At 43.7% G+C, this 27,166-nt stretch overlaps 1 protein-coding gene across 1 annotated transcript in view; it reads left to right on the top strand.

Annotated features, from left to right (window-relative positions):
• LOC122811485 (kinesin-like protein KIF18A) overlaps positions 1-27,166 on the top strand; it is a gene marked incomplete in the record, with an annotated part of 1,576,798 nt that overhangs the window by 947,987 nt on the left and 601,645 nt on the right. The window contains 1 exon segment of the mRNA XM_044083351.1: positions 8,963-9,127. Coding sequence (XP_043939286.1) covers positions 8,963-9,127 — 165 coding nt within the window.

Genomic DNA, 27,166 nt, shown 5'->3' with positions numbered 1-27,166 from the left:
AAATGGCATATTTGTATACAGATATATAGAATCCATAGGTATATAAAAACATGCGCGTATTCAAATGCAACATTGTGTGAAAATTTCAAAGCAATCGGTGAAGAACTTTCGGAGATTTAAGATTTTGAACAAACGAACATTTACATTTTTATATATATCGTTTTGCAGCTGGACACGCATATATATAGGTTTACCTTCAAAATGTCGAATGCCATAATGTCTAATGTTAATTTGGTTGAAAAATAACATCTAAACCCAAAACATTGAATGATCAAAATGTCTAAAATCATTTAATTGAAAAACAGTGAGATCACCTCTACTATTTTGAGGGGGTCTGCACCCCCCATTTGGGGGGCTGTGCCACCCACACACCCCCTACTTAAATATACCAACTCCAATATCGCACTACAGTGAAAAAATGGGCAAATTCAATAATTTCGACATTGTGAGTTTGGACTCATTTTATTTCAACATTTGATCATTCAGTATAGTGCATTCAACCAATTCATTTTCAACCATTTTGCATTCAACATTTTGAAGGTAAACCATGTACACACACACACACACACACACATATATATATATATATATATATATATATATATATATATATATGTATATATATATATAAGTACATATACACACACACGTATATAGAAATATACACACACACACACACACACACACACACACACACACACACACACACACACACACACACACACACACACACACACACATACAGATACATACAGATACATACATATATGCATACAATAATAATGCTGTGGACCTGTGGTTGACACTTGCCATAATGTCAATTCATGCATAAGGGATTGCCTTCCATGCTGGTTTAGACATCTTGATGCTGAGCACATGGTGTGGATGTCCTTCATGGATGCATCTGCAGTCATAACAAATGGGTTGTCCTGTCGTCAGGCAGCCCTTCGGTCGGCCGGATTCCAAAGTCTGGGTCCGGCTTCGGCTGATGTCGCACTTCACCCGACGTCATCTCTGCTGGTCTTCGGGTATAAAGGCATCAGCCGACGCCATTTTCCCCAGTCTTTCTTGCCGCGTGGCCAAGCAGAAGCTGTTCGCAAGTGCCGGTCGGTCAGATCCAGAGATTACTACTACCGAATACTACTTCAAGACTTCTAAAAGCTAAGTACCCCGTTGGGGACTCTTTCTTGCCTCAGCCGATGTCAGAAAAAGTCAATAACTGTTTAACTTGTGGGAAACAAATACCTCATAAAGATTTCCACTCTTACTGTTTGCCTTGCTTAGGCCCAGACCACGACGTAGCAGCCTGTTCGGCCTGTGCTTCCTTCAACTGACGAACGCTTAGGCGTCGGTCGGAGTTTGCAGAACAGTTTTTCGGCTCAGATTTTGCGTACATTATGCCGTCGGATCCTCCGACTACCCAAATTGTTAAAAACCGCAAAGAAAAAGACCGACACTCGCGGTCCGCGGTTTCGGCCGAAACCACGGTTAAGCAAGCCGCGAGTGTCTCGGTTTTGGCCGAAACCGAGAAAACTGCTCAATCTTCAGCCGAATCCATGACTACTACAGAGGCTCCTGCTACCTTACCTGAATCAGCCTCAGAAATTTTGCCTACAACTGTGGTTCCTACTGATTTATCAGACACCATCCCCTTGGATATCTCTACCCCAGCACGTGGTGCTGCTAGGCCTCCTGCAGCCATGTCTATTAAGGCCTTTGCCAGGGCTAAAGCGGCCAAATCAGCTAAATCAGTGCCTGTTAAACCACCCTCACTCAGGCCCACTTCTAGTTCACAAATGCTTACTCTGGCAGAAGATTTAATATCCTTAATTAGGGGATCCCAATCTCACCCAGACAGGGCCTCTCAGCCGCCAGAAAAGAGACCTAGAGCAGAGCCCCCAGAGCCTGTGTTCTCTGATGATTCTGCGGATGACTCAGACATTACAGACCAGCCAGAGGCTCCTTTTTCCAATTATGAAGATTCAGATGCTGAAGAATCCATTCCAGCTGCCTCTCCACCAGAGGAATTCTCCTTTGGGGAAACCTTACATGCCATGAGAGAACAATTCCAATGGCAGGGACAAGATTTCTCAGATTCAAGAAAAAGGCTTAGGACTTTTCTGCACTTACCACAACATAGGCCCTTAGCTATACCTCCTGTCCTATCTGTTGTGGACGATGCATTTAATGATGTTTGCACTGCACCTGATTCTTTACCTCCAGCCCCTGCCAAACCAGATAGATTTTACAGGGTGCCAGACACTCATCACCACCTATACAAGGCCCCACTTGCAGACCCCGAAACTATATCCCAGGGGCCTAAGGCAGTAGCCTCGACCACAGCAAAAAACCCTATCCCCTCTGAAAGGGAATCCAGGTCCTTAGAGAGATGGGGGAAAAAAGTCTACACCTCTGCTACTCTCTCAGCTAGAGCTTTAAACTGTCAGTTTCACATGATCCAATATCAAGAGTTTATGCTTGATCAGTTAATTAAAAAGCTGTCCTCTGATGAATCTTTAGATAAGAAATATGTATTAGAAATGGTGAATAACATTCAACAGGTTAGTAACCATTCTTTGAAATGTGGCTATGATGCACTGGAGGCTTCATTTAGATCAGCCATGACTGGCACAGTGATAAGAAGGCATGCATGGTTGAAAGAACAGGTCTTGCCGGATCATGTTAAAGCTAAGCTATTGGATGCTCCTATGGATAAGGCCAGTCTATTTGGGGAACCTGCCCAGCAGGTAATGAAGAAAATGGAAGAAAAGGCAAAATCTGTACAAACAGTTAAAGATTTCCTACAGGTTCAGCCCCCAAGGTTTAGCAGGAACTGGCCTGCCAAAAATTGGTCCTTTCCTGACTCCACAAGATCCCAAAGGGGCAGGAACAGACGCTCTAGGGGCAGAAATCAATCCAGAGGAGGTGCCTACAGAGGACGACAGTGGCAAGGCAATAACCGAGGCACAGACACAACCACTGCCACTGCAACAGGACAATCACAGTGACTTGGCTCTGACTCCGCCTACCAGGGAGCAAATAGCAGCACCATTAGGCGGAACGTTAGCCTTATTCTCGAAAAATTGGCACTATATTACAAAAGACAAGTGGATTTTGCAAACCATAGACCAAGGCTACCGGTTCCACTTCCACACTTTACCAGTAAAAAGAGGAATGCCAAACCTGCCCCCAAATAAAAAAATAGAAGCCCTGCACCAGACAGCGGAATTAATAAAGATGAGAGCTGTGGAAAGGGTACCGATAACAGAACAGGGCAAAGGATTCTACTCCAGACTATTCCTAGTACCAAGAAAAGAAAAAAACTGGAGACCTATTCTCGACCTGTCCATCTTAAACACATACATCATTGTCCCAAAATTCAAAATGCTGACCCTACAGCAACTTCTTCCCATGCTGGGCAAGGAGTGTTGGCTGGTAACTCTAGATCTCAAGGAGGCATACCTGCACGTCCCCATTCGACCAAATTGCAGAAGATACCTCAGATTTCTTGCAGGATCAGAGCATTATCAATTCTCAGCATTGCCCTTTGGCTTATCCACTGCGCCCAGAGTATTCTCAAAATGCCTGGCATCAGTAATCGCTCACTGCAGAGTACAGGGAATCCAAATTTATCCATACCTGGACGACTGCCTGTTACAAGCGGACAACAAAAGCAAGCTGACAACAGATTTACAAAGGGTCATTTACTTGCTACAAGCCCTGGGATACACAGTCAATTTTCAAAAGTCAAGGCTGATACCATCCCAGACAAGAACTTTCTTGGGCGCGGAATTGGACACTGTAAAACAGATGGCATTCCTAACTGCAGGAAAACAAAAAGAACTCCCTCTTTACTTCTTAGCATTAACAAAGCAGAACAAACTAACAGCAAGAAAAGTTCTGCAGGCCTTGGGCTTCATGGCATCATGCATAATCTTGGTCCCACATGCCAGACTGCATATGAGAAAGTTACAGTGGTACCTAAAGAATTTATGGTCTCAACACAGGCACAGCTTAGAAACAGAAATACCACTAATCCCATGCTTAAAACAGGAGTTCCTATGGTGGGCTCGGGCATGCCAGTCAAACCCAGGCTTACCCTTCCACAACTTTCGAGCAAATCAAACCATCACAACGGATGCCTCAGACCTAGGATGGGGGGCACACATGCTGGACAAATGCGTACAAGGGCTGTGGACTCAGGACCAGCTGCACCTGCACATAAACCAAAAAGAAATGCTGGCAGTAAAATTGGCAATCCAAAAATTCAGACCATTCCTCAAAGAAGGCCATTTGATGATAAGGACAGACAACACCACAGTCATGTGGTACATCAACAAACAGGGAGGCACTCATTCTTACCCCCTATGCAGAATGACTTTGGACCTTTGGAATCTGGCTCTCAGCTACAACATCCAGTTACAGGCAATATTTGTACCGGGAAAAGAGAACACCCTAGCAGACATTTTAAGCAGAACCACCTCGGATGCTCACGAATGGATGCTACACCCAGACATCTTCAAGGCCATCACAAAGAAATGGGGAAGGCCACAATGAGATCTATTCACTTCCCCACAAAATCACCAGCTCAAAAAATTCTGCACAAGGACATTCCACCCGCTTGCATGGAAGGTGGACTCTCTATCCTTCAGCTGGAAAGGCCTGACAGCATATGCATTCCCACCTCTTCCCTTGATGCACAAGGTACTACTGAAAATCAAAGAGGAACGTCCAAGGATAATCCTGATAGCTCCGAACTGGCCAAGACAACACTGGTACCCATTGCTGAGGAGCATGTCTCGAGAAAATGTGGTCAATACCCTGATGCCTCTGATGTTAACTCAGAACAACTACAACATCATACATCCAAACCTAAAAACCTTGCAACTGACTGCCTGGAACATCACATAGCAGTAACTAACCCAGACCTTTCACAAAGGGTAAAAGACATTATCCTTGAAGCCCGCAGACCTTCAACAAGAAGGAACTATGCAGGAAAATGGAAAAGGTTCGTCATTTGGAGTACTGAAAGAGGAAAAGATGTGTCGAACATAGATATTGCTAACATTCTGGAGTACTTGGCAGAGCTTCTACATACAGGCCTGTCCTATTCCTCCATCAAGATACATGCATCAGCTATTTCAGCAGAATACAGCTTTGATCCTCCTGTCTTTTCACATCCTCTACTCAGACAGTTTCTCAGAGGGATCAAGAATGTAAAACCTCCTAGGAAACCACCATTACCAGCATGGGACTTGAATTTTGTACTAGAAAAGTTGACACTCCCTCCGTTTGAACCAGCAGCAACAGCAGATCTACAACACCTGTCATGGAAAACTGCTTTCCTACTGGCTATTACTTCAGCAAGGAGGGTTTCGGAACTACAGGCCTTAATGGCAGTGCAACCCTTCCTAATCTTCCATCAAGATAGGGTGTCCATGAGAACTAATCCTACATTTATGCCTAAGGTGGTATCCAGAGTGGCTTTAAACCAGGCAATCCACCTACCTACCTTCTTTCCCAATCCACAAAACAGAGGTGAAAGAATAATGCATACCTTGGATGTACATAGACAGTTACGCTACTACCTGGACAGAACCAAAGGTAACAGAAAAACTGACCAGCTCTTTGTAGCCTATGCAACAGGAAGGGAAGGAAAAGCAATTTCCAAACAGACAATCTCCAAATGGATAGGAAATTGCATAAGATTCTGTTACTCCTACCATGGAAAACCAATCCCACAGAACATAAGACCTCATTCTACAAGGGCTACAGCCACTACCACAGCTTTCTTAAGAGGAGTGGCAACCAAAGACATTATTGAGGCGTCTACTTGGACCTCCGTGCATACATTTGCCAAGCATTATAATTTACCTCTATATTCTAGATCCCGAGCAGGGTTTGCCACTGCTGTACTGCAAGGGATCCTGACTACACCATAATTATTATTCCTCCTCCCCTAGTTTGGCTATGGTATTCTACCCATTTGTTATGACTGCAGATGCATCAATGAAGGACATAGTACAGTTTTGTACCTACCATAAATGTAGATGTCTGAACTGGATAGCATCTGCAGTCAGGATTACCCTCCCTCCTTCCCCTCTGCGGTACTCCTAGGGTATTTACCCTCCTAATAGCTAGCTGGGGGGGGGGGTCTCTTATGGTGTATTTGTTTGTATATATGTACATACATGTTTATTTTTGTGTTTGCCTTCAACTATTTTGGACACATTGGCATTTATCCAAAATTTAGCTTTCCAACAGGGCAATTGGCATCTGGGGCAAGAAACACTGAGGAAAATGGCGTCGGCTGATGCCTTTATACCCGAAGACCAGCAGAGATGACGTCGGGTGAAGTGCGACATCAGCCGAAGCCGGACCCGGACTTTGGAATCCGGCCGACCGAAGGGCTGCCTGACGACAGGACAACCCATTTGTTATGACTGCAGATGCTATCCAGTTCGGACATCTACATTTATGGTAGGTACAAAACTGTACTTTCCAGGTTTGTAGAAGGTTCCCCCATGCCTTTGATGGGTCATGCTGCTTCATCCACCCAGCCCCAGAGGACCTGATATAGGTGGAAGCTAAACTGGGGAATGGACTCCCCAAAGTTCATTGGGACCCTGAACTGGTCTCCAGAACTGTCCTTGCCTTTGGAGTTTCTCTGCCACTCCTATTGTTGCTCTACAGGTTGTCTTCTTAGGTGGTTCTTCAGGAATATATATAGCTATTACCTTCCGGGAAGCTCACCTTCCCATAGTCTGAAGACCTTGGCTTTCAGGCTAGGTTGTAGGTCTATGTGTTGGGGGAGGCAGGTTTTTTGATCTTTGATGGGTGGTCATTTCAGATGTTCTTTTTAGATCACTGTTGCAGTATTCCAAACTGTTGAGTTGTCTTGTCAAATAACCTGGATGTCTGGCCTGCATAACAAAGCCAAAGCTTTCCATAGAGCCATGTATCTTACATGTATCCTAAGCCTGCAGAGGGAAGTGTATATAAACAGACATGAATGTAAAACCTCAGACTATCTTGCCGCAAGTGTAAAGACAGGTCTTGCCTCCTTGGTCTGTTGTATGAGTGGTCATTGGTCTTGCTGCCCTTTACAGATAAGTGCCCCACTGAGGAACCTTCCTTGTTTCCTTCTTAATAATATTGGTGTTTGCTACTCTGCCTCCTCATTCAGGCTCATATGTACTTGCTGAGGTTTTGGAACCCAGAATATGCTCAATTCCTTCTCCGATGCCCTTTACTTTGACCACTTTCTTGGAGGCAGGTATGACCTCTGACATATGTACATTTGAAATGACTGATCCCACAACTGTTGGTGAGGAGGAGGAACCCAGTGTAAAAATTTCTGTTGGGCCTGTAGGTATTCCAAAAATATAAAGGTATTCCACAAACATTAGTAAGAGAAAATGAGTTACTAATTGAGGTAGATTGTGGTTCAGAGCCTCTGCTTCTTGTGAAAGCTTGTGCCACTTTTAAAAAGAAAAAAAAAACATGTTTGTCCTCAAGTCATCTAGGAAAAAGGAGTAGATGGATTTTACCCAAAGCTGTCATGGCACTCAAACCAACATCTTTTGCCTCCTCTACTCCAACTCCTCAAGAGTGACATGTAGAATCATCCTCCAGGGATGATAAGGCAGTGTCCGATTTTGATTAGCATTCTGTGGCCTTCTTTTCTTAGATTCATTCTCCAGACCAAGTGGCTTCTAATGATGAAGGCTCCCTTTCTCCTGGCTCATTTGTAGAGGAAGTTTTGTTTGGAGAAACTATTTGTAATAGAATGAAGCATTTTGAATGGGAATTCAAACAAATTTTTGATGTGCAAAACCAGTATTGTAACCTTTTTAGAGGTAGGCAGTTTGGTATTTCATTTATTTTATTCTTATTTTTGGCTTGCCAAGCTTTATCCTGCTATCATATATATGTTTTTCAGTCCTGCTGCATTTGCTCCTGTCCTGGAGGCCTTTGCTTCTGCATCTACTGCTCTTGACTCCCAGGCACCAGCTGCTGAAAGGCTTGATAGATTTTTCCAATTGCTTTGAAGATCTAAGGTTTCTGTACAAGAACTCTCCGGCAAATCTTTTTGCTTTCCATGTCTATGGATAAGTTTTCCAAACTCTCATACCTGCTGCTAATGCCCATCCATCTGATAGAGAAGCGGGCAATGGATAGATTGGAGGCAAAAGGTATGCACTTCTATTCTGGTTTTCAGACCCCTGACTGTGTCAGACCCAAATAGCTAAATATTTCACAGTCTGTTCTGGGAAACTCAAATAAAACACTAGCCTCTATGCAAGTTGCACTTACCATAGCACTAGATCTGTGTTGTCTCCCATCCATCTCGACTACCTGACACTCCCTCCCTTTCCAAATTAACACATCATTTCAGGGCTTCAGGTAAATTTGGTGGACCAGCTTGAGGTCTGATCTTAGGACCATTGCTGGTTCGCTCCCTGTTAAGCAGATTTTAATACCAAATTTCCTTCTGTTATGAAAAGTTGGGATTTTTCCAGGCTAACTCAATCTGAGGAGTTTCAGGCAGGCATTTCATTGTTGGAGATGAGGCAGAGCTTTTGCATGTAAAGATTCAGGATTGCTGTCAGTCTGGGCAAAATACCCAAAAGGTTAAGACAGACCGAAGAAGACAGCATCTTAGTGAAATGCGAACTTCAACAGCTCACTAACTCAACTGTTGAAGATAATGCATCTTTAATCTCTCTCTACTGTGGAAAGGTATTTGAGTGGATGTTTAAAAGGGTGACTAACAGTGCCAATAGCTTACTGCCTGCAAGAAATTTTTTTTAATTGTCATCATAACATCTATTTAATTAATGTTATGTGAAAAAGGTTTGCATCTTTCTTGCACGCACTTGTATTAACTTCATATTTTGGACTACTGCTTTTTTCCCCATTGCTATATTTCTTTACCAGTTTTCATGTGTTTAATATACAGGCCTCTTGCAAGATAGAAAGGAGCCAAGCTGCCTTGAGGGCTAGTCGCACACATCTCGAAGAACGTCAGCAGCAAGCACAACTGCAGATAATGCAGATTGAATCTCAGTTACGTCAGCTTGAATGTGAGATGAGTACAGCACACAACAGACCGTCTGACACAAAGGTAAGATTAGGGTAAACATTGATCCTGTGTCTGAATGAGCTGAACTGTCTGATGAAGCAGGTGTGCAAGTGTGTAGTTTCCATACTCCTTCAGGTGGTTTAAAGCACAGGGAAGCTGAGAGTATTCATCATCCTAGTAGTTTGGAACATAACCTTTGAATTGTCTTATTTGTATTATACAGTGGCCTATCCAAAGCTCAAAATTCAGATAAAATGCATGAAAGTACTGGCAGAGGGAAACTCAGAAAATTACTAAGTACAGGATGCAGTAGTAGTTGCTTGTCAGCTTAAAACAAAGTCTCAATTTATAAGGGCAGTTGTGAAGCAGCCCCATAACCTTGCAATTGCTACTAATCTACTTTGAGGAAGCATCCGCTGAGTATGTAGTTGACTCATGTATGTGTAATCAGTTGTGCGAATTCAAGCCTATTCCATGTCTAATTAAGCAGGTATAATGAGATGATCTAAGAGAATGCAGGCTATCCTTTCTGCTACTTCTCTAGCCCCATGAGGCAAAATTTAATACGATCTTCATAGCAGTAGTTAGACACAAACAGGTATTGCCAACAGTAGAACAGAGTTGTACTGTAGAATTTGTTGAAAGAATGCAGGTGCATCTTGTTCCACATATATTCTACATCGGTTACACCAAGTTTTAAAGTTATGGATGGCTACTAATAAAACACTGTAGATTAAGTACTTTGCAACTGGAAGAGCCAGAGTTGCTGCTCCTTTCTGTTTTTTAGTTCTTAGACATGAAACTGTTCATGGGGGTGATTATAAAAGTGCCTGCCTCCTTTTGTAGAATGAGATCATTCCATGACAACATTAAGTGCGAAATATGTCCATCTTTGGTTGCAGTCTGAAATATTGAGCACTCATATGAACAAATGTTTTTTTAAGCCAACAGTGAATGCTTATATGAGCGAATGTTGTTTTCAGTATAATTTTTGCTGCTAGCATTTTTCACTGTATTTTTGTGCATCTGTGGTAAGAGTATTTGCCCCTACTCCACTCTTGTGCAATCTCTTAGCTGACATATACAATTAGCGCGGGGTGTGAGGGGAACTTGCTCCTCTGCAAAAAAAACTAAAAAAATGGCTTTTAATTTTTGTACTTGTCAAACATTTTAGATTCAATTTAACATGATTGTTGTACTGACAGGTTGATAAAATATCCATAAATAACTGTACAAATCTGTCATTAGATGTAGACAGTATGGTGACTCAGTGGTAAGATCTTTGTTTCACAGCTCGGTCCCTAGTCTTGGGAATGTTCCATGTTTTTTGATGGACTTCTATCTTCACATTTTTGTAAGACTATGTCACTGAAAGTACTTCAGTGCTCTGAAAGACCATCTCCTTCACTTTTTCAGTTTTTCACTTTTATCATTTGGGTAATCTACTGCTCTTAGAATGTTTACTGGCTGTTTAGCTCTAATGTTTCCAGAAAGCAAAACTTAAATGGTTTCATTTATTGAGATGACAGTTGCAAAGACCAATTGTGTTGATGCTAAATCAAGTAAATCTGTCCTGCTTCATACTCTCAAAATAGAATCAGTTACTTTTTTAGGAACAGTCCTAGATTTAGTACTTAAAAGGGTTTGTTGTTCGAAGCATAAAAAAAATATAATTTGTAACATGGAGAAGAGCATTGGTAGTCGCTGTGGTAGCACAATAGGCCATTAGAGAGAGGATTCTGATAGCCATTAAGTATGTGTCTTCTTGATTTCTCCTTGTACCAAATAACTACACATGACAAAGACAAAGCACCGACTGAAGTATCTTTGGAAACAATCTGTAGGTCAACAGATTCACTGGATATGTTGAATTTTGTTCAATATTATATAAAAAGACAGCTGCTTTGATGGACAGGTTTGACAGATTTATCCATAGAAATAATTTTATTTCCACTGGCAGTTATTCAACACTGTATTGTTTTGCATTTTATTTTTTTAAGTGGACTGGGCTATATAGACCCTTTTCAGTCATGACGCAAGTAACCAGGGCAGAGGTAAATATAATATATAAAGACAGAGTTTAGCATAGCCAACCAATAAGCATATTTTTGGGAAGTGGGAGTATAGCGATGTGCCTGATGAAAACTGCTATCGACGCTTGGGTGAATGTGCAAATTCCACTTAAGGCTGACTGGAGGTTAGCATTGAACCTAAGACTAGGGACCGAGCTGTGAAACAAAGATCTTACCACTGAGTCACCATACTTTCTACATCTAATGACAGATTTGTACAGTTATTTATGGATATTTTATCAACCTGTCAGTACAGAGCAACTAATGTCAGTAAGGAGATTCCCCTTGCAACAACCTGAAGAAGACAATAGTTTTACAGGGCTTTGACAGCTAGGGCAACTTTCAACCAGGACACCTTCATATCAGTACAGATAGCACAACAGTAATATGGTATATAAACAAACAATGAGGAAGAGGGATCTTTTCAACTTTACAAGATTTTTCAGATTTGGAATTTTAACTACCCTGTGGCTTTCAGTCGTCCATCGTCCATTTTTACAGCATCAGCAGATGCTTTGAGCAGAAAGATAATTTTGGTCGGTGAATGAAAAGTGAATCCACAAATATATATGAAATTGAACTGATATAGGATTTTCCAGAACTTTGTCTGTTTGTCATGCACCTTAGTAGTCAAGTCTCTCCCCCTCTTTCTTGTTAGACTTTTTAGAAGAAAGATGACTTCCCCTTTCTATGAAATTAGACCAAAATGTTTGCTTTTTCTCCATTTCTTCAGCTTCAGAAGGTATTCAAAGTAAAGGAAGACCAAGTCACTCTAGTTTTAATTGCTTCTTACTGGCCGAGACTTTCAGGATATTTTCTTTTAATGAACTTAGTCACTCATCCACTATTTATTTTGCCTTTGTGCAAGTTCATACTGACTCAGCAGCATGGCAAGGTATTACATTCCGTTCTAAAGATTCTGAATCTAATTTTTCAAGCTTGAAGCGCAGATTTATACATTTTAGTCACTCTCACTGCTGCAGCACCCTTGGGCTGTGTATGGATTGTATTCTACCTAAGATACAGCTGACTAGCTTCCTGAAGCTCTGGTTGCTTCCCAGACCTATACTATGACTGCTGAATGAGTAGCCCCTTGGAGGGAAATCAGCAGTCAGTGTGTAGACAATCCCATTACTTTCTTGCTGCCTTGAGAAGCAGCTGCTTTATGGCTTCACAAGAGCTGCAATTGGCTGAAAGCTTCATTTCTGGTAGGTAAGTCGCCATGGGGGTGCCCTTCCACAGAGAAGTTATTGTCTTTTAAGAAAAATATTCATATGTTCTCTGACTAAAAGTATTTATTATTTAAGAAAGCTGGTATATTTTCAGTATCGAAAGTTTTCTTTCATGAACTTCTGTTTTTACAACAGGTCTTGTGGCTAATTTTAGTGGTAGAAGTATATTTTAGGTTCATAGGTTCATACTAGGCTATCTGCCCGAGGGCATTTACAAGCCTAGCCCATAGTTTTGTGGCTTACGCCACCCCTTTAGTATGGGGAACTATACCCATTATTTTGCTGTGCCTCTGTCAAGCAGTGACACTGAGGTAATCCCTGGGGTATATCTGCGATCTCCCATCCATTGGTCAAGATTTCTCTTGAACAAGGCCAGCGAGGTGCTCTGCCTCACATATACCGGGATTTTGTTCCACAGCATAGGGAGTCTTTGGGTGATGAATCTATCCCTCCAGCACGTCCTATTAATAGCCGTGTCGAGGTTTAAGTCTCCCGCCCTTGTGGCTCTGACGGATCTAGATTTTTTGAGGTGAAGCATATTCATCAAATCTGGGTTTGACATGGCCTTGTATGTCAGGCACAGGTCACCTCTGAGCAAGCGGTGGCGACTGAATAGAGCTGGAGTTCTTTCAGTCGGGCAGCATAGGACAGATTTTTGAGACCCTTTATCCTTTTGGTGAGGAACTTTTGTGGCCTCTCCAGCTGCTGCAAGTGTCGGGTCAGATACATTCCGAATGGGGCATTGTACTCAATCATTGGTCTGAGTGATGAGTATAGGGAGACTATGACCTCCCTTGATCTAGATGTGAATCCCTTCATGATAAGGTAGGCAATGTAGAAGGTCTTCCTAACTACTTTAGCTACATGGGTGTCGAATGACAGGCTACTGTCAACCTGGGTCCCCAGGCCCCTGATAACTTCTTCTGTGCTCAGTGGATTGCCACCTATATGGTAGCTAGGGGTAACCTTGTTTTTCCCGAAGGGTATGGCTATGCATTTTTTGGCATTTAACTTTAGGCCATGGCTCTGGCACCAGTTATCCGTTTCTGTGAGACCCTTCTGAAGGATATCTGTGTCAGATGTGTTTTCACGGCACCCAGTTTGCAGTCATCTGCAAACTTTGTCAGCCATAACCCTCCTGTGTTTGCTTGTACTTCGGAAAAGTAGATGCCAAACAAGAGTGGGCCCAGGACTGAGCCCTGTGGGACACCACTTGTGACAGGCTTTGAGTCTGACATGGCGCCAGCAACTCTGACCCTGTGGGTTCTGTCACTCAGCCAGTTTGCAACCCATCTTGTGATGTATGGGTTAACATTTAAGCTGATGAGTTTTTCAATGATACCCGAGTGGGGTATTGTATCGAAGGCTTTCGCCAGATCGAGGTAGGCTGTATGGACTGCCTTTCCCTCATCAATGGCTTTGGTGACTGATTCAAAAAGTCAACCAAGTTTAAAAGGCATGATCTGCCTTTGACAAAGCCAAACTGGGTTGGATCCAAAGTCTGCAAATTCCCTATGTCTTTATTTATGAGATCCATTATGATCCTCTCCATGGCTTTGCAGATAAGGCTTGTCAAGCTAATGGGCCGGTAATTTCCAGGGTCGGTGGAGGCACCGCCTTTGTGAAGTGGGACCACAGTCGCAGTGCGCCACTCCCTGGGTACGTATCCAGAGGTGAGACTATGATTAAACAGCTGTCCTAGCTGTGGGTTTAATTCCTCATTGAGTTCGTGGAGCACACAGCCGGGGACACCATCAGGTCCCATGGATGCTGTGTTTTTTGCTTTGGAGAGAGCAGATGTTCTTCGTCTCACATTGCTGCAGTCATAACCTGTGGGTAGTCCGCTGTCCTCGGTCGGCCCGAATACCAAAGAGCTAGGCTGGCGTCGGTCATTGTCGCCCAGAGCTGACGTCGGTACGTAGTGGTACTTAAGCGCATGACCGACGCCATATCCTCAGTCTTTCTTGCCGCGTGGTCCGAAGCAGAAGCAGCGTTTGCAAGTGCCGTTCGGCGTTCTGAAATTTTCATTTTTCGAGTTTCAGACCGAAGACCAAGTTGAGCTAAGTACCCCGTTGGGGAAATTTTTGTCTTTTCTTGCCTCAGTTATCCGGATGTCAGAAAAAGTTAATAATTGCATTTCTTGTGGGAAACAGATACCTCATAGGGAATATCATTCTTTCTGTATTCCTTGCTTGGGGCCTGAGCACGAAGTGGTCGGGTGTCGCTTTTGTGCTAAAAAGCGCAAAGATAAATCTTTGAGGTCTAAACCGGATGAGTCGTCCGTTGCGGACACCGGTTCTTCGGAGCCTCCGGTTGAATCTGTGGATCCTGCCGAGGGTTCGGCTGAATCCCAGGGGGAACCTTTACTTTTGCAGGAGTTGGCCTCTCAGGAGTTAGGCCCAGCTGAGGGTGCTTCTCAGGTATCTGTAGTTCCATCTTTACAAAAGGTGATTAGGCCTTCTACTTCAGTGGCTAAAGGCCTTCTACTTCAGTGGCTAAAGGCCATACTAAGGCCAAATCTTGTCTTGTTGGCCCTGGTCATAGTTCTACTTCTCCAGCCCCTGTTCCTAAAAAGCATATGTTGAAAATGGCAGAGGACTTGGTTACTTTGATCAGGGGTTCTATGCCCCCCCCCCCCCAGAGAAGAGGCCTAGGGTGGAGCCAGATTTAGAGGGACTGGATCATTCTTCAGACTACTCTGATTCCTCAGCTGAAGAAATTCAGGATTTCCCTTCCTATTCAGATTCGGATGCAGAGGACTCCTGTCCTTCTGCTTCTCCTCCAGAGGATTTTTCCTTTTCTGAAACTTTACATTCCATGAGGGAACATTTCAAGTGGGAAGGTCAGGATTTTTCAGATTCTCGGAAAAGGCTTAGGGAATTTTTGTTTCTGCCACAACATAGGCCCTTGGCTATTCCTCCTGTCTTACATGTTGTTCAGGATGTTTTTTCTGAATCTTCCCTTAATCCTGATTCTTTGCCTCCTGCCCCTGTTAAGCCAGACAGGTATTACAGAGTTCCAGAAGCACATAAGTATTTGTACAAGAGTCCTAGAGCTGATCCGGAAACTATCATTCAAGGTCCGAAGGGTGTTAGGGCTTCTGTGGCTAAGAATCCAGTTCCTTTGGATAAAGAGTCTAGAGCGTTAGATAGGTGGGGGAAAAAAGTGTACACCTCCTCTACGTTAGCTATGAGAACTTTGACTTGCCAATTTCATATGCTGAAGTATCAGAACTTTTTGTTAGGCCAATTGAAATCTAAGGTGGATGCTTTATCTGAGGGTATAGAGTGTAAGGAGCTCCAGGAGTTGGTTCATGCATCAGATCAAGTTGGCAAACATTCTTTGCAATGTGGTTTCGATGCTCTTCAGGCTTCATCCAGGGTGGCTGCTACAGGTTCAGTTATTCGTAGACATGCCTGGCTTAAGGATCAAAATTTGTCAGAGCATGTTAAGGCTCGGATTTTGGATGCTCCTCTACAATCTGAAGTACTTTTTGGTCCTCCTGTGGAATCAGTTTTGAAAAAGATGGAAGATAAGGCTAAGTCTATGCAGGCGGTCAAGGATTTTATGCAGGTGCAGCCCCCTAAGTTTAGCAGGAATTGGCCTGCTAGAGGATGGTCTTATCCTTCTTCGGATTATCAGTCTAAGGGCAGGTCTAGACGTGGTAGAGGCAGGGCTCACGCTCAGGGTTCTTTCAGACCTAGGACTTGGAGTTCTCCTGCACAGTCTTCTGGTGAGGGCAGGGGTCAGCCCTTTCGTAAACAGACCCAATGACCTGTATCTTCCGCTGCCAGACCCTTCTTTACTGGCAGCTCCTCTAGGAGGAAAGTTGGGACTTTTCAAACAAAACTGGCATTTGGTCACCCAGGACAAATGGGTGTTGGATATAATAAATCAAGGGTACAAGTTTTATTTTCACACTTTTCCTCCTTTCAAAGGCATGCCGGATGTGCCTACTCGGCAAAGGCGGGAGGCTCAGGAGCAAATTTCTTTGCTTTTGCAGATGAGGGCAATTCAGGTGGTCCCTCCGTCAGAAGTAGGCCTAGGATTTTATTCCCGTCTTTTCCTAATGCCAAAGAAAGGAAACACTTGGAGGCCAATTCTGGATTTGTCCATTCTCAATACCTACCTAGACATTCCAAAGTTCAAGATGTTAACATTACAACAACTTCTGCCTATGCTAGGCAAGGATCACTGGTTGGTAACCCTGGATCTCAAAGAGGCCTATCTTCACATTCCTATCAGACCCAGCTGCAGGAGATCCCTGAGGTTTCGGGCTGGTACCTCTCATTATCAGTTCTCTGCATTGCCCTTTGGTTTATCTACTGCGCCCAGGGTATTCACAAAAGTTCTGGCTCCGGTAATTGCTTTCTTCAGACAGAGGGGAATACAAATTTATCCTTATCTGGACGATTGCCTGATTCTTGCTCAAAACAAAGACAAGTTACTACAACATCTCCAGTATGTAATGGCAGTTTTAAGGTGCCTAGGGTATTCTGTGAACGAATTAAAGTCCAGTCTAGTGCCCTCTCAGGACATGTGCTTTCTGGGTGTGAGACTGAATACAGCTTCTCAGATGGCATTTCTGACCCCGGACAAACAAAGAACTCTTCATCTATACTTCCAGCAATTATCAGTAATGTCCAGGCTGACTGCAAGGACAGTCCTTCAAGCCTTGGGGTTCATGGCATCTTGCATTCTAGTACTTCCCAATGCCAAACTGCATATGAGGAAGCTACAATGGTATCTCAAAAGTGTGTGGACTCAACACTGCCACGGTTTGGACACTGTTATTCGGATCTTACCTTGCATCCAGAAGGAATTCTTGTGGTGGGCTCGGGAATGTCACCTAAACAGGGGACTCTCTGTGACCCGACCAGAGGCGAGTCAGATCCTAACGACCGATGCCTCGGACTTGGCTTGGGGAGCACACTTCAATGGGAAATGGATACAAGACATGTGGCCTCCCAAACTACTACATTTGCATATCAACATGAAGGAGATGTTAGCAGTCCAATTTGCCTTGATGGGCCTTCAAGGACCTACTTCAGCCGGGACAGGTGTTGATTCAAACAGACAACACAACAGTCATGTGGTACATCAACAAGCAGGGAGGAACCCATTCCTACCCTCTTTGCAGACAAGCAATGATATTGTGGGAGACTGCTCTGAGTTTGCACATCACTCTTCAAGCACGGTTTCTGCCAGGAGCACAGAACTCCCTAGCAGATGTATTGAGCAGACAGATTGTGGATCCCCACGAGTGGAAATTGGACCCTCAGGTTTTCAAACAGTTGACCGTGGCTTGGGGAGCTCCAGACATAGACCTGTTTGCTTCTCCACTGAATTTCCAGCTGCCAAAATTTGCACAAAGATGTTCCACCCAAATGCTTGGAAAGTGGATGCTCTATCTTTCAGTTGGAACAACCTTCACGTTTATGCTTTCCCCCCTCTGCCTCTTCTTCCCAAGGTACTCTTGAAAGTCAGGCGGGACAAGCCTTGCATGATTCTAATAGGACCAGATTGGCCACGTCAGCAATGGTATCCTCTGCTAAGGAGTTTAATTCAGGAGCCTCCTTGGCCTTTGCCACAGATTCCTCATTTGTTAACCCAGTCAAACAACCATTTTCTCAATGTCCAGGTACAGTCCCTGCATCTAACAGCCTGGCGTATCAGCTTCCTCAACAGGTTTTAGATGTCATTTTGGAAGCCAGGCGGCCTAGTACTCGAAAAGTTTATGCTGATAAATGGAGGAGATTTTTTCTTTGGAGCACAGTGAAGGGCTTTGATGTTTCAGTACCTAATTTGAGTTTTGCACTACAATATCTTACTGAATTACTAGACAAGGGTTTGTCATTCTCTTCTGTGAAGCTTCATGCTGCAGCCATTTCTGCTCACTATGATTGTGACCCTCCTTTATTTTCTCACCCTTTGTTCAAACAATTTCTTAGAGGGGCAAAAAATATAAGACCCCACGTGAGCTCCTACTCCTTCCTGGGATCTCAATTTTGTGTTGGAGAAGCTTACTTTACCTCCTTTTGAACCTGCAGCTACGTCTGAATTGAAGTTTTTGTCCTGGAAGACTGCTTTTTTGTTGGCCATTACTTCTGCTAGGAGGGTATCTGAATTGCAGGCACTCATGGCAGTTGAACCCTTTCTGATATTCCATAAGGATAGAGTTTCTTTGCGTACTAACCCTACTTTTATGCCTAAAGTGATTTCTAATGTGGCCTTGAACCAGTCTATTCATTTGCCTACTTTTTATGCTGATCCCCAAAATAAGGGGGGAAAAGTCTTGCATTCTTTGGATATCCACAGGCAGCTACGTTATTATTTGAGCAAAACTAAAGAGTTCAGGCAGACTCAACAGTTATTTGTTTCCTTTGCTTTGGGTTCTCAAGGGAAGGCTGTTTCAAAGCAGACTATTTCTAAGTGGATTGGTCAATGTATTGCTTTTTGTTATTCTCATCATGGGAAGAATGTTCCTGCTGGAATCAGACCTCATTCTACTAGGGCTACTGCCACATCTACTGCTTTTTTGAGGGGGGTGGCTACTAAGGATATTTTGGAGGCAGCTACTTGGAGTTCAGTACACACTTTTACTAAGCATTACCATCTCCCTCTTTATTCCAAGTCCAGGACTGGGTTTGCCACTGCAGTTTTACAGGGCATGTTAGCAGCTCCTAATGCTATTTAGTTTGCCAGCCTCCCTTTTCCTTTGCTTTGGGATTCTACCCACAGGTTATGACTGCAGCAATGTGAGACGAAGAACATAGTACAGTTTTGTACCTACCATAAATGTAGATGTTCGAGGATCTACATTGCTGCAGTCCTATTATCCCTCCCTCCTTCCCCTCTTTAGTTTGTGGTTGCTGTGTTTCTTTTTGGGATACTCTTTATTTCCACACTGGTGGTTGTTGGGCATTTACTATTTTGGCTCTGGCCTTTCTTTTGTAGGCCTTCTGACATCTGGGGTAAGAAAGACTGAGGATATGGCATCGGTCATGCGCTTAAGTACCACTACGTACTGACGTCAGCTCTGGGCGACAATGACCGACGCCAGCCTAGCTCTTTGGTATTCGGGCCAACCGAGGACAGCGGACTACCCACAGGTTATGACTGCAGCAATGTAGATCCTCGAACATCTACATTTATGGTAGGTACAAAACTGTACTTTCTCACTTGGGCGTTAGAGATGTTTGGGGGGCTGCAATCGTTTGGTATAGATATCTCTCCTTTTGGGGGGGAGGGGAGGGGGAGAAGTTTGCACTGAACCTGTCAGCCAGTATGTTGGCAATGTCTGTAGGATCAGCAATCTTCACATCATTTTGAACTAGTTCTGAGCATATCTGGGAGTTTTCTCCCAGGTTTCTAACATAGCTAAAGAAGGCCTTATGATTGTCTTTTGAGTCTTTAGCTATTTTTCTCTTAAAATTTGCTTTGGATGATTTTATGAGAGCTCTTAGTTTTTTACTTATAGTGATCAAAGGTGTCTTACCTTTTAAGGATTTTGCTCTATCTTGTAGTAGCTTCCTCCTTTTGTTGTAGAGTTTGTTTATGGCTGGGGTCCACCAGACTGGACGCTTGCCTTTGGTACAAAGAGTCTTTGTTTTGCTTGGGATTGCCTTATCCATGCAGTCCTGCAGGTGCTGGTAGAAGGCATTTGTAAGTGATTCAGCGGCTTGAATACTGTTTTCCATGCCTCGGGGCCTTAAAGGAGACCACACTAGTCTTTAGAAGTGTGAAGTCGGCTCTCGAGAAGATCTTTACTGTGGTCTTTTTATTTCAGGTGGGGGTGGGATGAGGACCTCCAGCGAGATTAGTTTGTGATCTGATCTCACCAGTGAGGGGTATACTTCCGGTGTTGAACATTGTGCTCCCATGTTCGTGATGATGAGATCAAGTATGTTTTCTCCTCTTGTGGGGATGGTGACTAGTTGTTCCATGGCATTTGAGTTTATGAATTCCAGGAACTTTTGGGCTAGGGTGTTTGGGCTTGAGTAGTGTTCCCAGTCTATATTAGGGTAATTGAAGTCACCTAGCATGATGGTGTTTGGAGATACGTTTATCCCCTCCAGTGTTTTCAGGAAAGCCATGTGAGGTTCCTGAGTTTGTGAGGGTGGCCTGTAACATGTTACAATTTGCAGAGCAGTCTTGCCTATGGTTAATTGCACCTGGATGGTCTCCGATGCATCGTGCGTTGCCACCAATCTTGAGGTGTGGGTGTCCTTGATGAATATGGATACCCTCCTTTCTTGGTATTGTCCGGATTTTGGGGCCGGAACGCATGATATGAGGTAAAACCTGATAGTGCTGGGGTGCTCTCAGGAGCCTTGAACCAGGTTTCTGTCACAGCACAGACATCGATGTTCTCCATACTGAGAAGGGCCTCGAGTGCGTGCATTTTGAGATTGAGACTTCTGGCATTGAGCAGCATTACCCTTAGTTTTTGCCTTTTTTGTGTTCTAGGGTGGTAGGTTTAGAATTTGAGCCTTGCCTAAAAAAGGCACTATGGGGGTGGCAAGAGTCTTTGCCAATATCCGGAATCCCAGGGGTGACAGGTGCAAGCCGTCCCTTGCGAAGCAGTGTGGCTTGTCCAGCATGTCATCCCAGGCAGACATTGGATCCCCTTTGAATGACACCAGAGTTTAAGCCAATTGTTAAAGCTGATCATCTTATCTCTGTATTGTGGCATCATCCTTGGTGAAGGTAGGATACTGCTCAAGGTCAGGGTCATACCTGCCTGGGCTACATAATCAGAGAGCTCCTCAATGTCTCTTTTCATGTAGTCCAAGGAGGTACTTCTCAGGTCGTTTACACCAGCGTGGACAATGACTTTGTCGTATTTGTACCTGCTGTTGAGAGACCTGAGTGCTTGCGTTATGTGGCGGATTCTAGCGCCCGACAGGCAGCTTACTGTAACCCTCTCCTTACTCAGTCTGGTGAGCAGGACGTCAGTGTGTCTGACTATGGAGTCACCAATGACTAGTGTGTCTGGCATTGTGTTTGGCCTTAAGGGCTGTGACTGTTTGACACTCTGACTGTGAGGTCTATGTGTTGCAGGTGTTGTGTTCTGAGGTGGTAGTTGTTTAGGTGTCTGCTTTGGTGGCCTCTGCTGTTTTGGTAGATTTTTGATCAGAGCCTCCGAGTATGTCTTTGTGTGTTTGTGTATGATTTGAGGTTGTGATGGTACTATGTGAGACTGGGTCTATAGTGTGTGTGGTAACCTTCTCCTCCTGTCTGGTCTTGCCAGTCCTATGTTGAGAGAGCTCAGCCTCCAGTTTGGCCGTATAGTTGCATCTCTCACATGTATTTGTGTTTTGCAGGAGGAGGAGAGGGTTGTCTGTGTACATGAGGCAATTGTAACATTGCCTCAATATTCCCAGGTTCACCAGCTGAGCAGGAGAGGACAGTAGCAACTGATCCCTCGACATGCTAGAAGGAATAGACAAAAAAACTTTAAAAGAGATTCCGGGGGATGTGGGTGACCGAGAAATGGGGTTTGCCTTTTTGGGGTACTATCTATAACAAGAGTTCTGTATCAAGGTGATAAGTACTGTAGGAGCAAGTGCTAGGTTTAACAGATAGAGAATAGTCTACTTGGAGTCCGGTAGAGATGATCTTTTTAGTTATAGGATACGCTGATTAGATCAGTAGTATAGTTCGAGGAAGGTAGTTTTAAGGGAAAATTTGAAGAGTGGACTTTAGGTAGCCCGAATAGTTTAAACCTGCTTAACCGGCGCTGCCCTAGTGTGCAACAGTGGCAACTCCACGCTAAATCCCGCAAACGCGCGTTTAGCGTGTTTTATATCAGGGGGCTGAAAGAAGCTAGGAACTGGCCCAAAACGACCAATAGACTACAAGTTACTGGCTGAAACCTCACAAAACTGGACCAACAGGCAGCTCAATGCTTCCCACTCCCACTGGTAAGCAAGGGAACTTCCTACCTCCAAATTTGGCAAAGAATCAGTAACAGGAACTGCAAACAAAGTCCAGGGATCAGCAAGCTCTGAAACTGGACTACTCTAGCTCAGTAAGGCGGGAAAACAAGAGATTTTTTTTTTTTTTTTTTTTTTTTTCAGAAACAAGCAGAAACAGATACAGTAGACACTTATAAATGCTATAAATTGGCTATCACAGCCTACACAAACAATTTGCAACAATTACAGATTTTAAAAGTAACAAACTGAGAATTCAAGTGCAATAACAGAATAAATGCAGAAAAACAATTACAATGTATCAGCAAGCAGGCGAAATACAGTTGCTAGATAAATAGAAGTGGAAAGCCACAAAAAATATACTTAAATCAGGTAAAGTCGCTTTTTTAGCTCTCTGAAGCTTGGATTACTCTGCTGGCCACCACGAGGATCTGTGCTGAGTAGGTACAAGCTGAAAAACGCGCGTTTAGCGTGTTTTATATCAGGGGGCTGAAAGAAGCTAGGAACTGGCTCAAAATGACCAATAGACTACAAGTTACTGGCTGAAACCTCACAAAACTGGACCAACAGGCAGCTCAATGCTTCCCACTCCCACTGGTAAGCAAGGGAACTTCCTACCTCCAAATTTGGCAAAGAATCAGTAACAGGAACTGCAAACAAAGTCCAGGGAAAACATTTATCTTTGTGAGTAATTTTAAGGATTGGAAAGTGTTTTAGGGTAGAAAATATTTACGGTTAACAAAATGATTATGTTCAGTTTGTGACAACTTTCCTTAGCTATTTCTGTTAGGGCTCTTCAGAAAAAAGAGTTTTGGTTCCTGCTTGCGCTTTACTTTTGAAAGGGACTGCATGGGAAAGTATAAGTGAGTGTGCTATTTTTGAACACTTATGTGACAACTTATCTTGAGATAGACTCATTCCATCAATGCTTACAGTTAATCCAATTTCATCTTTGGCTGCAGCATTGATACTTCTATCTCCAGTCCTGCTGTCTGTTCTCCCACCTTACTTAAAAAGAAAAAAACAATGCAGGAAGGAACCCTTACTGCCACTGTGGTGTCAGTCAGTGCCTCAGCCATTAGTGGGTGACTCTATTAGCCAACCATTAATCCTCAGGCCACTCACTTGGTACTCTGGGTTCCTGTGGTGTAGCCTCTTCAGCCGCCATTGTCCGGGGATCAGCTACATCCTCTGCAGCTGTTCCAGTGTCAGATCATGCATGGGAGGACTATATTCTTTTGGTCTGGAGGTTCTACAGGAAGTTCTTCTTTGGGTAGTCACAGAAAGAAATTTCTTGCCAGGGAAGAAGTACCATTCCCTATTCAGCCTTCTTCCAGGGAGATCCTTACAAAGGAAAAACAAAGATAGACATTGTTCAACTGAAGACATGGTGTCTGTTAGAAAAGTTGAGTTTGATGTTTTCTTTTTTCATCTGATTTAACATTTGGGTTGTTGGATCCAGCCGGATCTAACCTTGGCACCTAACACCAAATTCAGTCCTAGAGCTATGAAACCTCCTTTGCCCATAATTCCCCTCTCCTGTCTGAACTACCTCAGAACTCATTTGCTGCTTGTGTAAACTAGACATGTGGACCGAAATCTCTATCATTATTCATAAGTGAATGCTTTTCCTCCGCCTCCTTTTAAATTTGTAATAGTTCAAATATTAGATATGGTTAGGACTTGCCTTTTATATATAGATTAGTGTGCTCTTTATAGCCTTTTATGATAGTTTTTCTTCTGTGTTTGTGTGCATGCTCACGTGTTTGTAGATATTATTAGCGTACTAGTTTAGCAAAGTATATATACAGTTGAAGTATAAAACTCTGTCAACAGGTTTTAAAAATACCACCCCAAGACCTGCACTTGCAGTGTGTTTACTGCTTGAGGCCTTCACATTTTTAGATTTTATGCTCCATCTGTGCTCCTTTTGGCACAAGAGCCCTTTAAGTGCATAGAAAGAGAAGGTGATTTTGAAAGGCTTTCTCCCTCCGCTGACAGGGTCCAAACTGTCTTTGGACCCGCAGGCATCCACCTCTTCTCCTTCCTCTGAAAAGAAGAGGGTTAAAGAAAGGGAGCGATCCAATGAGAGAAAGAAAGGAAAAAAGTCAAAGAGAAATCAAAAGACAAGAAACACGAAGATGGCCAAGAGGAAACAAAAGGTCACCCAACTCCACAGCTATTGCAAGTCTGACATCTAAAGTATATCCAAATGTAGCTCGAATCCAGACTCCTCCTCTGATGTTGTCCTTTACTCCGGCAGTGGTAAATCTCGGGCTTCATTCTCCCATATACAAAAGGTGCATTCCAAGCCTGCATCAATAGCACCATCATCTAGATCTGATCGATTTACTAGAAACCTCACAGAATTCAGTGTCGACTGAATGATGAAGTTTTTGAGACACTGATTCAACTGGGAAGTCCATCTAGCTCCGTCCTTGAGGAAAGGCCCGGGATCAGCCCCTTCCAGTCTGACTGCTCAGTCTTCACAGCTTTTTGCACCATCTCCATTCCCAGAGTTGGCGTACATCAGATCCAGCCTTCCCATGGTACCAGCTTCAGAGTCAACAACCCTGGAGACCGTCTTTCACCTCTTCCTTTACTCGCTCAACTTTGATACGTTCAGGTCATGTAGAGTCCTGGAGCCACAGCGTCTGTGTCAGAGCTCCAGTGGCAGAGTCAACCGTGAGATTTTCAGAACAGTCACTGCCTCTCAGGGCTTCAGCACTAAGTTCATTTCAAAGGTTATCCTCAGGGCATTCAACCATTGGAATCAAAACGACTTCTGACTTAACTAATATGGGTGGTTCTTCGGTTCCACTGACTGAGTCGGCTTTCAAGGTTGTGGAGAGGGCCTTGGCAGGACTAAGACTGGTATGCTTCCAGAATTTGGATCCATTAACATTCCATCTGAAGACTGTACTCTTCCTCCTGACATTCTGGTAGACAGGGACAGATGGATCTCTTAGGTTTCGAGACTACTTTGCATTCGAGTCCCACGTCCAATTCCAATTTGTCCTCTTTGGGAGTCCCAAGGCACATTCTCTGGATGATAACTTGTAAAAAGACTTCTCTCCTGAGTCTGTCACCGAAGACACTGACTTAGATAAGGGAAGAGGTTCCCAAAGGTCTCCCCCCTTCCCTCCAAACAAAGACTTCTCCTTCAGAGCCATCCTTGAACTGATGAAATGGGAGAGGGGTGGGATGGTGGAATTGTCCACGGAAACTTCCTTCTGATGAGTCGGTGTTTATTGAAATCATTGGGACCAACCCTTCAATATCCTGAGTGGTCTACCCTCCAGGCACATTAAGTCGAACTTGTCACTCAAAAAGCCTGGAAAAGGAGCCTGATGTGGCAGAGCCCTTTTCAGAAAAGCTAGACAAAATTTTATTTACTCGTAAATAAAGGAAATTCTGGACCTAGGATACCCCTGTAGTTGCCATGGTGGTAGCAGCAGCCACTGGAAAGGAACTGTCTGAGAAGAGTTCCTCTGTACGTCCCCCTAACAGAAAGTTCAGGGTATTGGACAGACTGAGGATATGGACATGTCTCACCCAGTTTCTGTCTCCATGTGCTGAACTATGTAGCTCACTTGTCACACTTCCAGACAGATTTGATAAAGGACCTTCCAAAATTCTCTGTCGTTTAATTTACCAGTGGTTATCCAGAAAAGTGTGGATTCCAAGTTGTCTACCCTACAGTCATCTTCAAATGTAGCCATGCAGTGAATGGTGCAGCCTGAGCAAGCCGGTACCTGCATTGCAATGTGTCATCATGCCTGAATGCAACCCAGTGACTTTGTGGAAAGCTTTAAAATTCCCTTCATAAATGCCCATATGATGGTTCCACTTGTTTGAACCGAAAGTCAAGGATACACTTGCCAGATGTGAACAGGACATTAAGACCTTGTCTTCCATTGGAATCCATTTTTCAAGCCGTCAAAGATCATTCTCCAGGAGTCAAAGATGGAGAAGAAAAATGTGGTTCAAAAAAATCTCAAGGTTTTCACCGGGAAATATCTGGGGATAGGCCTCCCAGCAGCAGAGGAGGAGGCAGTTCCACGGGACATTGCTTAAGAGGCAGAGGAGGTCCACAAAATCAAGGCTTCCATGGATCTTTCACAGCAAAACCTTATCAGTATTCCTGAACACTTCCCTGCCTGCTGCACTCTGGGGGCAGTTAGCGAGATGCTTCTCCTTACACCCCTAAGCCTGGTAAAATATAACTCCAGATGCTTGGGTACAAGGGTCATTACAAGAGGCTATACAATGCACTTTTTGGAAACTCCAAAAATTAAACAAAAGATTCCCAACACTCCACACAAACCGTTGGAATCCACAGTAACAGAAGTTCAGACGTTGTTGGAAAAAAGTCATCCATCCGGTCCCCCAAGGCCAGTTAGAATCTGGAGTCTATTAAGGTTCTTTTTATTACCAAAAAAGACAGGGGACTTGAGACCAGTTTTGCATCTCAACAATTTGAATCGATTCATACAGTCCATTCTACCTCTCCCCAGAAAGGATAATTGGATGTGCTCTGTAGATCTCCAGCATGCTTACTATATCACATAAAGATCCAGTGGCATTCCAGGAGATTCCTTCATTTCCAGCTGGGAGCCAATCATTTTCAATTCAGAGTGCTGCCATTCAGTAACACCACAGCTCCCCAGGTGTTCAAGATAATGGCAGCTGTGACAGCCTATCTCCGGCATCAAGGGATCCATGTGTTCCAATATCTAGACAATGGGCTTCTGCTACCTCCAGGGATCTACTTCTAGCACATCAGTCTTTCCTATTGTAACTATTGACCCACCTTGCCATCTCTATAAACACCACCAA

Source organism: Protopterus annectens, chromosome 9.part0 (assembly GCF_019279795.1).
Source record: "Protopterus annectens isolate FY-2018-M chromosome 9.part0, PAN1.0, whole genome shotgun sequence".
Taxonomy (NCBI): Eukaryota; Metazoa; Chordata; order Ceratodontiformes; family Protopteridae; genus Protopterus; species Protopterus annectens.
Note: the sequence above shows the minus strand (reverse complement) of the source record. Positions and strands in the feature narration are given on the sequence as shown.